Source organism: Leopardus geoffroyi, chromosome A3, assembly GCF_018350155.1.
Source record: "Leopardus geoffroyi isolate Oge1 chromosome A3, O.geoffroyi_Oge1_pat1.0, whole genome shotgun sequence".
Lineage (NCBI taxonomy): Eukaryota > Metazoa > Chordata > Mammalia > Carnivora > Felidae > Leopardus > Leopardus geoffroyi.
In genome coordinates this window covers 87,163,774-87,177,642 of record NC_059336.1, presented here as the reverse complement: position 1 = coordinate 87,177,642, position 13,869 = coordinate 87,163,774, and the positions used below count along the sequence as shown (strand labels likewise).

At 39.0% G+C, this 13,869-nt stretch overlaps 1 protein-coding gene across 7 annotated transcripts in view; it reads left to right on the top strand.

The window, feature by feature from the left end:
• Positions 1–13,275, top strand: part of CA3H2orf42 (chromosome A3 C2orf42 homolog) — a 33,121-nt gene extending 19,846 nt beyond the window's left edge. For all 7 annotated transcript variants that reach the window (XM_045446359.1, XM_045446360.1, XM_045446361.1 and 4 more), the window contains 5 exons: positions 1,081–1,185; positions 5,991–6,098; positions 7,379–7,479; positions 8,858–9,020; positions 12,142–13,275. In XM_045446359.1, the coding sequence (XP_045302315.1) occupies positions 1,081–1,185; positions 5,991–6,098; positions 7,379–7,479; positions 8,858–9,020; positions 12,142–12,350 (686 nt within the window). In that variant the 3' untranslated portion in view covers positions 12,351–13,275. The remainder of the gene's footprint in view (positions 1–1,080; positions 1,186–5,990; positions 6,099–7,378; positions 7,480–8,857; positions 9,021–12,141) is intronic.
• Positions 13,276–13,869: the final 594 nt, after the last annotated feature.

The following is a 13,869-nucleotide window of genomic DNA, read 5'->3' as shown; positions in this document are numbered from 1 at the left end:
GAGACAAAATAACTTAATTTGAACATAGCCTTTATATTTACTTTTCTATTCAGCATAATTAGGCCCATACATTTGGGGATCAACATTTTCTTAACTCTCATACATTATGGCTGAGTGATTAAAAACTAGATATCATCCCTGCACTCATACTGTGGTTTTAAAGACAAGATTAGTACATAAATAGCATATAATACAAAACCAAATCTTAATTAACCAATTAGCTAAGAACTGACATATTCCAGGAATAAATGTTTTTGGAAGGTCAAGAAGTAAACAAATCAAAAATATCAGGTAGAAGATTTTTAACAGATTTTCATCACTTCCTTTGGTACAAAGGAAAAATAAAATAAAATAGATTTTCATCCAAATTATTACTAAATACATTTACCTAATGAGAATTTTAGTTTCAAATGAATAGTAGTTGTGGCATCGTTATCTCCTGATTTATAGATCTCTAAAGCAACCATTATACAAGGCCATTCTTAAGTTTGCAGTTTCTTTTTTTCCAAGATTTTATTTTTAAGTAATCTCTGCACCCAATGTAAAGATAGAACTCATGACCCCAAGGTCAAGAGTCACATGCTCCACTGACTGAGCCAGCGAGGCTCTCCTCCAATTTGCAGTTTAATGTTGAAAGGCTGCAAACCTTCTGTGGTTAATAATCACAACTTTTCAATTTTTTTCTAGATGGATTCTTTTTTTTTTTTTTTAAGTTTATTTATTTATTTTGAGAGAGAAAGTGAACAGGGGAGGAGGCAGAGAGAGAATCCAAGCAGGCACTGTACAGTCAGCACAGAGCTCGGTGCTAGGCTTGAACTCACAAACCATGAGATCATGACCTGAGCCCAAACCAAGAGTCAGACGCTCAACCAGCTGAGCAACCCAGCACCCCTCTAGATGGATTCTTAAAAAAAAAATCCTAGAATTTTCCATTTCATTTAATGTACCTAATTTCTTTAAATTTCAGCTTGTTGCTCTTTTCTGTACAAAATCCGCAGCTTTTTCAGACTTCAGTTAACTGTTGTTTTTGCAAAAAAACCCATAAAAATTACTGAAAAGTTTTTTGTTTGTTTTTCCTAGCCTGTGGTCAGCTGTTAGATGAGGCTCAAGTGACCCTGTCCTTCCAAGACTGGCTGGCCAGTGTCACGGAACGCATCCATCAAACCATGCACTATCAGTTTGATGGTAAGTATTGGTCGCCCAACTTAGCTATTGCTGAAAGTAGAAGAATTAAAGTAATTGTGTTGTAGTTCTATTCTGGTTTTTTTGACTTAAGTTTTTGTTTTAATTCCAATATAGTTAGCATTCAGTGTTATATTAGTTTCAGATATACAATATAGTGATTCCATAATCCCATACATCATCTGGTGTTCATCACTACAAGTGCATTCCTTAATCCCCATCACATATTTCACCAATCCCCCGACTCTCCTCCCCTCTGGTAACCATCAGTTTGTTCTCTGTAGTTAAGAGTCTGTTTCTTGATTTCTCTCTCTCTCTCTGTCTCTTCTTTTCCTTTGTTTTGTTTCTTAAATTCCACATTAGAGTGAAATCATATGATATTTGTCTTTCTCTGATTTATTTCACCTATCATTATAGTCTCTGGCTCTATCCATGTTGTTGCAAATGGTAGTTCTGTTCTGTTTTGATAGGAAAAGTAATTAGGCTTCAGTCCAGCGTGCATTAGGCCACAAGAAAGTAGAGATTTAAATGAAATAAAGGAATAATCATATCATTAAAACACAGGACTAGCAGAATGAATTTAGAGATGGAGGAGCGCAAATAGTAAATAATAAGTAAAGGTAGATGGCCTTGGTCTTAGGGTATGCCTGTCTGTGTACACATGTATATGGACGTGTGTTAGGTGAGAGAGATGCCAAAGCCTTAGAAGATCATTCTAACTCTCAAACTTAAAATCAGAGCAAGGGAGGAAAACGTTTAGAGAAAAATCTAAATATGTGAGACTAAGATAGTTATATAAAATTACATAGACATATTAAGGAAGATTGGAGAATACAGGCTGAATTTGGGTTGATTGTGATAACTTCATGGGACCTCAACAATTTCAGAGGTGGACCAGCCAACCAGTCCTGGCCCATAGCCTTAAAAACATCCTTGATGGCTAGTTTTCCAGGCTTTGTCCAGTAGTGAGGAGCTCACCACTTTTTCAGGCAGCTCATAACATTGCTGGACAGTGAGAGCTGTGAGGAAAGTGTTCCTCACACTAAGTGGAAATATTTGCTTCTAGTACTTCCTGTTGGTTCTGGTTCACTCTAGCCACATGGAGTAGGCCTGTTCTAAGTGACAGTCCCTACCACTGCACACATAGCTATCATGCTGCCTGACAGGTCTTCTTTTCTCCAAGTGATACATCTTAGGTCTTCAAACACTCCTCATAGCATATTTGCAGACCTCATATAATTGTAATGTTCTTTGCTGAATATGTTGCAGTTTATGATTATCATTTTAATCTTTTTTTTAAGTTTACTTATTTATTTTGAGAGAGAGAGAAAGAACGTGAGCAGGGAAGGGGCAGAGAGAATGGGAGAGAGAGAATCCCAAGCAGGCTCCACACTGTCAGCACAGAGCCTCACTTGGGGCTCCATCTCACGAACCATGAGATCATGACCTGAGCTGAGATCAAGAATCAGACACTTAACCGACTGAGCCACCCAGGCATCCAATGACTGTCATTTGAAAAATGAAACAGGTACCTGGCTGGCTCAGTCGGTAGAACATGTGATTTTTGATCTCAGGGTTGCAGGTTTGAGCCCCACATTGGATGTAGAGATTATTTAAAAATAAAATCTTTAGGGGGGCGCCTGGGTGGCTCAGTCGGTTAAGCGTCCAACTCCTGGTTTCTGCTCAGGTCATGATCTCGCAGTTCGTGAGTTCAGGCCCCATATCGGCTCCATGCTGACTGTGGAACTTGGGATTCTCTCTCCCTCTTCTTCTGGCCCTCCTCCACTTGTACTCTCTCTCTGTCTCTAAAAATAAATAAATAAAATGAAATAAAATCTTTAGGGGCACCTGCGTGGCTCAGTTCATTAAGTGACTGACTTCAGTTCAGGTCATGATCTCGCAGTTCATGAGTTAGAGCTGTACATTGGGCTCTGTGCTTACAGCTCAGAGCCTAGAGCCTGCTTCAGATTCTGTGTCTCCCTCTCTCTCTTCCCCTTCCCCACTCTGTCTCTGTCTCAAAAATTGACATTAAAAAAAAGTTATAAAAAAATAAAATAAAATCTTTTATAAATAAATAAATACATAAATACATACATACATACATACATACGAGGCACCTGGGTGGCACAGTCGGTTGATCATCCAACTATTGGTTTTGGCTCAGGTCATGAGCTCACGGTTTGTGGGTTCAAGCCCCATGTCAGGCTCTGTGCTGACAGTACGGAATCTGCTTAGGATTCTCTCTCCCTTGCTTTCTGCCCTTCACCTTCCCCTACTCCCTCTCTTTGTCTCTCTCAAAATAAATAAATAAACTTGAAAAAATTATTTATAAATAAATAGATAAATAAATAAATAAGACACTCCAAAGTGAATAGTAGCTCAAAAGGAGACAATCAACAGGAGATGAGTTTTGAAAGATTATAATAGTTACGGCTTCATGGTAAGGGAAGAGACAAGAATGGAGATCTTACAATACATGTTTAATTTTGTTTATATTAATTCAGAATAAATAAAACTTCAGAAGTTACTTTTTAGAAATATGAAATAAATTAAGAGTTTCAAAGAGTCTATGTTTGGGTCTGCCTGGGTGGTTCATTCAGTTTAGTGTCTGACTCTTGATCACACCTCAGGTCCTGATCTCACAGTTCATGAGACTAAGCCCCACATTGGACTCAGCACTGACAGCATGTGGACTGCTTGGGATTTTCTCTCTCTGCCCCTCCCCTGCTCTCTTTCTCTTAAAAAAATAATAAATAAATAAAATAGTCTGTTTTTTTCCTGTTAAAATTGTATTTATTTACTTTTTGAAGTAATGTAATAAGTACCTATAAACTGACCTCCCCAAATCAAAGATAGAATGCCAACAATAATGTAAGATGCACACAGTGGTCCCTCTCTGTCCCATTCTCCATTACCACTCCTCCTCACCATCTCCATTACCACTACCTTTGTCAAAGTCATCATCATCTCTCCTGGACTGTGAGTCTGTATGTTTTATGTGGGCTTTTCAAGAGTAATTTGTACGTCTAAGCCCTGGCATCACATCACCTGAGTTCTAGTTAGTTAGCACTTCTTTTAGACCAGTCATGATCTTTGCATGTAGCCCACAATCTAAGTTCAAGATGAAAAATTTTAAGATTCCTTTGTATGGTGACTTTTCCAAACTGTCACTGTTTTAGTGACTCAGAAGCGGTGACAGTTTTGTCATTGACATTCTGCATTCAATAAAGTATGTAAAAACATTTGAAAGAACATAAAGTCTTTCTGTGGACTTCTAGAAAACCTTTTATTTTTATTTTTCTTGGTTTGACCTTTGTTTCAAAAAGGCATCTGAGGAGTGCCTGGCTGGCTCAGTTGGTAGAGCATGAGACTCTTGATCTCAGGGTTGTAAGTTCAAGCATCACACTGGGTATGGAGCCTACCTAAAAAAACAAAAAACAAAACAACAACAAAAAAAACTTCTTTAAATAAAAAGGCATCTGAACTGTCTTTAAGAGTCTTCTTTAAGAACCATTCTTGGGATGTCTGGGTGGCTCAGTAGGTTAAGCGTCTGACCCTTAAATTTGGCTCAGGTCATGATCCCAGGGTCGTGGAATCGAGCCCTATGTTGGGCTCTACACTGAATGTGGAACCTGCTTAAGATTCTCTCTCTCTCTCTCTCTCTCTCTCTCTCTCTCTCACTCTCTCTCTCTCTCTCTCTCTCTCTCTCAGGGGCACCTGGTGGCTCAGTCAGTTAAGTGTCCACCTCTTGATTTCAGCTCAGATCATGATCTTAGAGTTCATGAGTTCGAGCCCCACATCAGGCTCTGTGCCAACAGTGCGGAGCCTGCTTGGGATTCTCTGTCCCCCTCTTTCTCTGCCCCTTCCTGCTCATGCTCTCTCTCTCAAAAATAAATAAATATTTTTTTTTAAAAAGATACCCACTCTCTCTCTCTGCTCCTCCCCCACACCTCACTCCTGTGTCTGCACACACACTCTCAAATTAAAAAAAAAAAAGAACCATTCTTTAAGTTGTATCTAGCCAGATAGTAGTTCTGGAACAGATTTTTTTGTTTGTGTTTTGTTTTGTTTGTAAGCTCTATACCTGATGTGGAGCTTGAACTCACAACCCTGAGATCAAGAGTCACTTGCTCTACCACTGAGCCAGCCAGGCACCCTCCTCATGGACAGTTTTTAAAGAAAAGTCTGACCTCTTCCAACCCCTCCGCTAACATTGTTTCTGCTGCCTTTTTGTTGACCTTAGTGTCTTGCAAGTTTCTATAAGAGGTTTTTTACGTATTTTCAAAACATTTTGCCTTCTTAGAGATCATATTCAGAGAGAAAGACTGATGCTTGTTGGATAAACAGTGTCCTGACTTTGTGGCACTCTTGGCCCAGACCATCTGAGTGACACCTTGCAGTTACTTTGCTTGGACATAAATGCACATAGCAAATGCTTGGAGACAGTGAGCAGGATTGAATCAAATTTACCTTCTCAACTCAGCCTCATTGTACTCACCTCATTTCAGACACTCTTTAAAGGGAAAAGTCTGGGCTATGCTGGTGTTTATGAAACTGAGGAATTGAAAAGTTATCTTTGGCAGATGACAAGGGTCTGTTGTATTTGTCATAATAGAGATCAAGAGTAGGGCTGGTGACAGTGCTTGACTCATAAAGGTCAATCAAAGCCTTCTTTTTGCCTCTGTATAAAGCAGTCTCAGTGGCATTTTTAGTTGTTAGTGACATCCAATTCCATTTCTTCCACTTCTCCCTACGTGTCAGAAAGCCCACTGAGCTTCTTTAAACGAGTTTCTTCTTATTTGATATAGGCAAACCAGAGCCACTGGTGTTCCACATTCCTCAGTCCTTTTTTGATGCTCTGCAACAAAGAATATCTATAGGAAGTGCAAAGAAACGGCTTCCCAACTCCACCACAGGTATGGGATTTTTTTCCTCAGGAACAACAATAGATATCTTGACCTTAGAGAATTATGCTTAGAGAAACCGTGTGGTATTTTCAGGATTAGGACTTCTAGTCACATGCTCAAAACATGAAGCCTTAGCCAGTCAGCTCTTGGGATAATGATCACTCCCCTCAAAGGTACCATACTTATTCCAGTAAGAGTTAATGGAAAAATTCAGAAAGCACAAACTTGGTAAAAGGACAGTGAAGTGTAATGAGGGTGCCCACTAAGAAGTTTGACATTTTCTAGATATGAACCAATTTCAGCAAAAGCATTGCAAGTTCCAGTTGTTATTTGCACTGGCTTCTTGGAAGCATATTACAATCTGTACCAAAAACAAAAACTTGTTTTTCATGGTTCCCAATTTTGATGAAGGAAGATTTTATTTTTAGAGTAATTCTTAGGCTTGGAACCCTTTATAATTACATTATTCTGGTGCTTATTTCTTGGTTTTCTATTACATCTTCTACTAGAAATTTCATGATACTTATTAGGTAGTGTAAGGAAACGAGGGAGAGAGGAGGAAGAATAGATGGCTCAGTGATAAATAGCCCGAGAGTAACTATAGCTGGACATCAATGCTATATCTTTAGTTAGTAGTTATTTGATGATTATAATAGGGACTGAGGTTTAATTCTATCTTTGAGGTTGAATTCTATCTGTGAATCACTGTTTAGGGCTATAAAAATCTTTGTCTTCACAGCTTATCTATCTGAGGCAGTGTTGATTCTTTCTTTCACCTTAAACTTTAGGCCTCCTAATACATTACTTTTAACCCATCCTTTAGCTATTTTTGCAGGCCTTTTGGTGAAACCCCTTTATAGTCCTTCAGGCAAGGCAACAGGTTGGCAACCATGTTAACTGGCCTAAACTCCATGTAATTCTTTTAAGAACTATAATTTGACCTCTGGTATATCTAAAGTTGTGAGAGGTTGTAAGGTGCTGTTTTATAATGGAGTCCTGTGCGTGTAGCTATACCAAACAAAGAAATCAGTTGCTAAGGTAGCAAAAATAAGTAGCATCTCAAAGAAGCATCAGAGACATCTGTTAGCAGAAATCCATATCATTTGATTTACCACATTTCTGCCAAACCTATTACAGATTTGCCTCTAGAATTTCTTTTTTAAAAGTGCTGAGATTCTATGAGGAAAGGATAGCACTGCACTGAACTTTCTAAAAACTGGGTAACAAATACAATGAAAGAGAATGTTATTTCTTTGGTAGTCTAATCTTGTTCCCTTCTTACATTGAAGCTTTTGTTCGGAAAGACGCCTTGCCACTGGGAACCTTTTCCAAGTATACCTGGCATATCACTAATATCCTGCAAGTTAAACAAATCTTAGATACCCCAGAGGTAAGAGTGTGTTTCTACAATAGTAGGAGGGCAAAGAGGGGAAGAAAGAGAAGCAAGTGCAGGAAGTATGTTTGCACCAATTCCTTGAGTTATAGACACTGAAGAGAATTCCTTTTTTTCATACTAAAAGATTATTCAGAAATACTCATGGCTGTATAGTTCTGACTGTGATTTTAATGGGTATTCCCTGTGGTTTGAAAAAGTATCTTAAATTGGAATATCCTTTTTCTTTGCCTTTAGGATCAGAAAACAGAGATCATTTTTCTTGTGAATTAGATAATGAACCCCTACTAGCTATGGTGAGCCCTACATTAACCGGCAGGGAGCTAGAAATTATATAAATAATTTGAGATAATATACTATTTGTGAGGTCAATGAACTCAGCACAATCAAATGCTTCTCCACAAACTGCAATTTAGTTCTCATTAGAAAAATGACCCTTAATTATTTGGCATTCTTTTTTGCAAGAGGAATATTAGACATTTTTAAACATTTTCTTTTTCAAGCAGATCTTGAAAATTTGAGGCTTTTCCCTTCCTACAGTAATGGAATATTGTAGAAAATTCAGCATAGTGTGGTTTGATACATTAAGATTAGCTTAATTGCAAGGCATTGTTACTTTCAGAAAAAGAATAAGTTGTTTGGTAGTTATAAAACTTACATGTGAACCCTAGAAAAGCCCTGTGTTAGCACTAAAGGCACTTGAGGAACCTCTTTAATTGTTGGAGTTACAGAGATAGCTTCTCGCCTGGAGCAAGTGTTCAGGGAGGCACTGTCACTGTCAAGTGAAGGAAGAGAACTAATTGATAATCTTGGAGTGTCCGTCTGTTTGGGCATTACTTACCTGTATCGCCTCATTCAAACTCACAACCATGTGTTGGTATTAACTGAATTTTGCCGATGAGAAACAGGCTATATGCCCTACTGTTTAGTGGCAAAGACCAGTTCAAGTTCTGTCTGGCTTAGTCCCAAGGATGGTGTGAAGCATACAAGGTGTTAGGCCAGCTGTAGATGCTGTCAGTAGAGCTTTTAGGAGAAGAATCATGCTAGCAGAGCAGGAGGAAAGGGAACAAAACTGATTTGAAAGCAAGTCTATGCCAGTAGCCATTGCATAGCCATGAAGATGTTAGAGGTTCAGTTCATAGATAGTTTGGCTGGGGTTCAAATTAAAGTTATAGAGAAAAAAGGAAAGCCATGAATGATGTAAAGGAAAAAAGGCAGATTTCTTGATAGCATTTACTTGAAAATACAAGAGGAGGTTTCCATTAATTTGAGTGTAACAAAAAAGAATAAGTGAAAGATCTGTTGTCATCCAAATGTTTGTCTACTTTGAAAGTTTTTCCTTTCTCTTCTTTCTTGGTATTGACTTCGTGTCCAGATGCCCTTGGAAATCACTCGGAGTTTTATCCAGAACCGGGATGGGACTTATGAGCTGTTTAAATGCCCTAAAGTGGAAGTAGAGAGCATAGCAGAAACCTATGGTCGTATAGAAAAGCAACCTGTGCTGCGACCTTTGGAACTAAAAACTTTTCTCAAAGTTGGTAAGTGAAATTGTGCTTTCAATAGCGCATTTTCCTTTGAAGGTTAGCTGTGTGCATTGAACTGTCCTAGACATTGCATCTTGACCTTAAACAAAGAAGACACATGCATTCATCTTGTAAAGGCCATCATGGAATAAAGTGTTTTGTTTCTTTTGAAACAATGCTTTTAAAATAAAATTATAAGGGGCACCTGGCTGACTCAGTCAGTGGAGCACATGACTCTTGATCTTGGGGTTGTAAATTTGAGCTCCATGTTGGGTATAGAGATTACTTAAAAATAAAATCTCTAAAAATAAATAGAACAGAATAGAATAGAAGTAATACATATTCATTATAGAGAAATCATAGATTTCATTATAGACCATAAAGGAGAAAAGTGAACCACCTATAAGCTCATGCACCATAGAAGACATCACCATTAAGATTTTAGGGGTGCCTGGTGGCTCAGTCAGTTAAGCTTCTGACTTCGGCTCAGGTCATGACCTCGCAGTTTGTGAGTTTGAGCCCTGCAACAGGCTCTGTGCTGACAGCTCAGAGCCTGGAGCCTACTTCAGATTTTGTGTCTCCCTCTCTGTCTGCCCCTCCCCCTGCTCGCACTGTGTGTGTGTGTGTGTGTGTGTGTGTGTGTGTGTGTCTCAAAAATAAACATTAAAAAAAAAATTTGGCATATCTCCTTTTAGACTCTGTTCTACACATGAAAAGAGTTTGCAAAACATGGGCTCATACCTCAGATGCTTTTTTAATTTTTTTTTTTTTTTCAACGTTTATTTATTTTGGGGACAGAGAGAGACAGAGCATGAACGGGGGAGGGGCAGAGAGAGAGGGAGACACAGAATCGGAAACAGGCTCCAGGCTCTGAGCCATCAGCCCAGAGCCTGACGCGGGGCTCGAACTCCCGGACCGCGAGATCGTGACCTGGCTGAAGTCGGATGCTTAACCGACTGCGCCACCCAGGCGCCCCTCTCAGATGCTTTTTTAACTTAAAAATATTATCATGACAGCTTTCCATATCTACCTTAAACATTATTTTTTAAATTTTTTAAAGTTTATTCATTTTTGAGAGAGAGAGAGAAAGAGAGAGAGCATGAGTGGGGGAGGGGCAGAGAAAGAGGGAGACACAGAATCTGAAGCAGGGTCCAGCACAGAGCCCAACATGGGGCTCGTACTCACGAACTGTGAGATCATGACCTGAGCCAAAGTTGGACGCTTAACCGACTGAGCCACGCAGGTGCCTCTTAAACAATATTTTTTTAACTTTTTAAAAATTTTATAAAACATACATAATATACAAATTATCACTTTAGGGGTGCCTGGGTGACTCAGTTGGCTAAGTGTCCGACTCTTCAGCTCAGGTCGTGATCTCATAGTTCATGGGTTCGAGTCCCACATCAGGCTCTGCATTGACAGTGCCAAGTCTGCTTGGGATCCTCTCTCTCTTCTCTCTCTCTACCCCTCCCCTGCTCACTCTCTGTCTCTCAAAATAAATAAATAAACTTAAAAAAATTTTTTTAAATAAAATAGTTTACCATTTTAACCATTTTTAAGTGTATAGTTCTCAGGCATGAAGCACATTTACATTGTTGTGCAACTATTACCATCATCCATCTCCAGAACTTTTTTGTCGTCCTCCACTGAAACTGTACCATTAATTAGTAACTCCCCACTCTCACCTCACCCCTGGTCCCTGGCAACAACCATTCTATTTTCTGTCTCTATTAATTTGACTACTTTAGGTAGCTTATGTAAGCAGAATCATACAGTATTTTTCCTTTCTCTGACTTATTTTACTTACTATAATGTCTACAAGGTTCATCCATGTTGTAGCAAGTGTCAAAATTTCTTTGCCCTTTTTTTTATTTTTTTATTTATTTATTTTTTTTAAGTAAGCAGTGTGCCCAACATAGGATCTCAGGACCCCAAGATCAAGATTCACATGCTCTGGGGCTCCTGGATGGCTCAGTTAAGCGTCTGACTTCAGCTCAGGTCATGATCTCACAGTTTGTGGGTTTGAGCTCTGTTGTTGGCCTCTGTGCTGACAGCTTGGAGCATAGAGCCTGCTTCAGATTCTCCATGTCTCTCTTTCTCTCTGTCCCTCCCCCACTCACGCTCTGTCTCTCTCTCCCCCCTTCAAAAATAAACATTAAATAAATAAATAAATAAATAAATAAAAAGATTCACATGCTCTATCAACTGAACTGGCCAGATGCCCCATAGTTTTGAAAGGTATATTGTATTATTTTAAATTCTGCTAGTTTTTTTTTTTTTAGTAAAATGTTTATTTATTTTGAGAGAGAAAAGAGTGCATGAATGCAAGTGGGGGAAGAGAAAGAGATCTCATGAACCGTGAGCCGTGAGATCATGACCTGAGCCAAAATCAAGAGTTGGACCCTGCTAGTGTTTTATATTTTTTTGAAAGCATTCTGTAACCTGAGTTTTTCATGTTTAAATATTTGATCCTCTGGAATTTATTTTGATGTAAGGTATGAGGTATGATTCTGCCACCTTTTATTTTCTTCCAGATAGTTATCTAATTGATGCACACTATTATAAGAAACACTTGTATTTTACTAACTGAAATTACTAATCACTAATTTTACTAATTGAAAATGCAACCTTTATATTATGCTAAATTCCTGTTCTATTTGTGTCCACTTTGGATCTTTCTGTTTTGTTCATATGTCTAGACATATGCCAGTACCACACTCCTTTGGTTATTATGGGTTTGTAGTATGTTTTAGAACCACGTAATTTTAATTGTTTCTGGTTTCCTTGAAACTTGACCTTTTCTTGCTAGTCTCCCTTTTAATCTCATCCAGCTATCTTTTCTCCTTAATCTGGGCTCTCCTTAGTATTCTTTTGGCTCTATTTCCATGGAGGCTGGGTCTTATTTCATTTGAAGGTGCCAGACAGTTCCCTGAAATTTTTATTTGGATAGATACACCAGTAATCACTTTTCCCTTCCCTTGATTCTTCTCCACTGTTTCTCCTATTTTGTTGTTGTTGTTTTAATTTTTTTCTCCTTTTTTTTTTTTTTTATTACTGAACAGAGTTACATCTGTCCAGCCTCAAATTTTGGAATGGTACTAATCAATGTTCTTTTTTTTTTTTTTTCGGTCTTCAGGCAATACTTCCCCAGATCAGAAGGAGCCAACACCGTTTATCATTGAGTGGATTCCAGATATCCTTCCTCAGTCCAAGATTGGTGAGCTTCGGATCAAGTTTGAGTACGGTCACCACCGGAACGGGCATGTGGCGGAATACCAAGACCAGCGGCCACCGCTGGACCAGCCCTTGGAACTGGCGCCTCTGACCACCATCACTTTCCCTTGACAAGGGAAAAAACAAGAGTCTTTTGCTGCTAAATTTGCACATTCCCAACCCTTGACAATTTAAATACTAGTTAGGCACTTAGATGGCCCTGTCGCCTAGTGAACTGCTCTTAGCCAAGATGCAATTTCTTATCGCGTTCAAGTGGATTCTGTTGAAGAAAAACTCTTCTTGTAAATGGCCTTTTTGGTGCTGCTGTGTATGGTCTTCGTTATAAATTGGGTGATATTTCTGGCTAGAATTTTTAAAGGAACAAAAAGGAAACCAGCTCTCTTTCCTTCTTAAAGAACTCACCTTCAGAGTTTGTTTCAAACTTTTTCTAATTCTCTAAGATGTTCGCAGCACTTCTTACACCAACAGTGTTGGAAAGTTAATAATACCCTGTTTAGGGCAGAATGTTAAGGACCATCCTGACAGAGTTCCAGTCATGCCCATTTATTTTGTTCTCAAATAAAAGCACAATGTCACTAGTTTTTCCAAAGTATATCTCATGTTGGCCTGATTATAAAATTATAAGCCTTTGGGGAGATTTAAGTAAAAGTGAAATAGGAAAAAGAAGTCCAGGTATCAAGGGATTATTGACATTTCAAACTAATGCTTCTAATTACTTGTTCCCTAGATATTTATTTCCTTCTTTATTCTCCAACAAGTTTAAGAGCTGGTAGGTTCAATTCCTGTTTTTGAGCTCATTGATCACAGAATGGTGATACTGAAGGACACAGAAGTGGAAGCCTGTCTTCAGGGAGAAAAGAAGGGAGTGACCATTTCCTATATGCCTCCTATGTGCCAGACACTTTCATTTATATTCCCATTTTTCTCATTTAGTCCTTACTGTTTGAGTTTAGATATCACCTCTTCTTTTAAGTTAAAGAGACAGCCTGTTTTTCTTGCTGGAAACGGCATTAAAAATATTTCATTTTAGTGCAAAGGGCATGTTCTTTCTACTTTATTATGTTACTTTGATATAAATTCCTTGTAAACCATTGTCCTTGGGAACATAAAAATCCCACATAAAGGAGACTCCTGGTTTTCTTTTGACTGCAGGTAACAAAAACCCAACTCTAACCAGCTCAGGCAAAAATGGGAATGAATGGTTCACAGACTTTAACATAGGGCTGGACAGCCATCCTGGGTGGCACTAGGGTGTAACTAGGCCTCAGGAACCCTGGAGCCAAGGTCCATCTGACCCATCACTGTCTCTCCTGGGGCTTCACTCACTCTTAGCACAGAGCAGCACCCTCTAGCCAGAATTCCGACTTTTCAGGCACCTGAAAGTAAGACTTACACTTTTACACTGGAGCGGGATTGGCTGCTCTACTCTCTCTCTCCTCCGAAGGGCAAAGACCCACAAGAAAGACTCTGATTGGCATTTTTGGTAAAAGGGGAGCTGTGTCCCTCCAAGGGGGAAAGGGTAGGCAAATTAAGTGTTGTCTATCCTGTGTGATTGAGGGAATAGCTTGTGTGGAGAGCTCACAAATGCTTTCGACAGTGGGGGAATTCCTTGGGGAGACTCCAGAAAGTT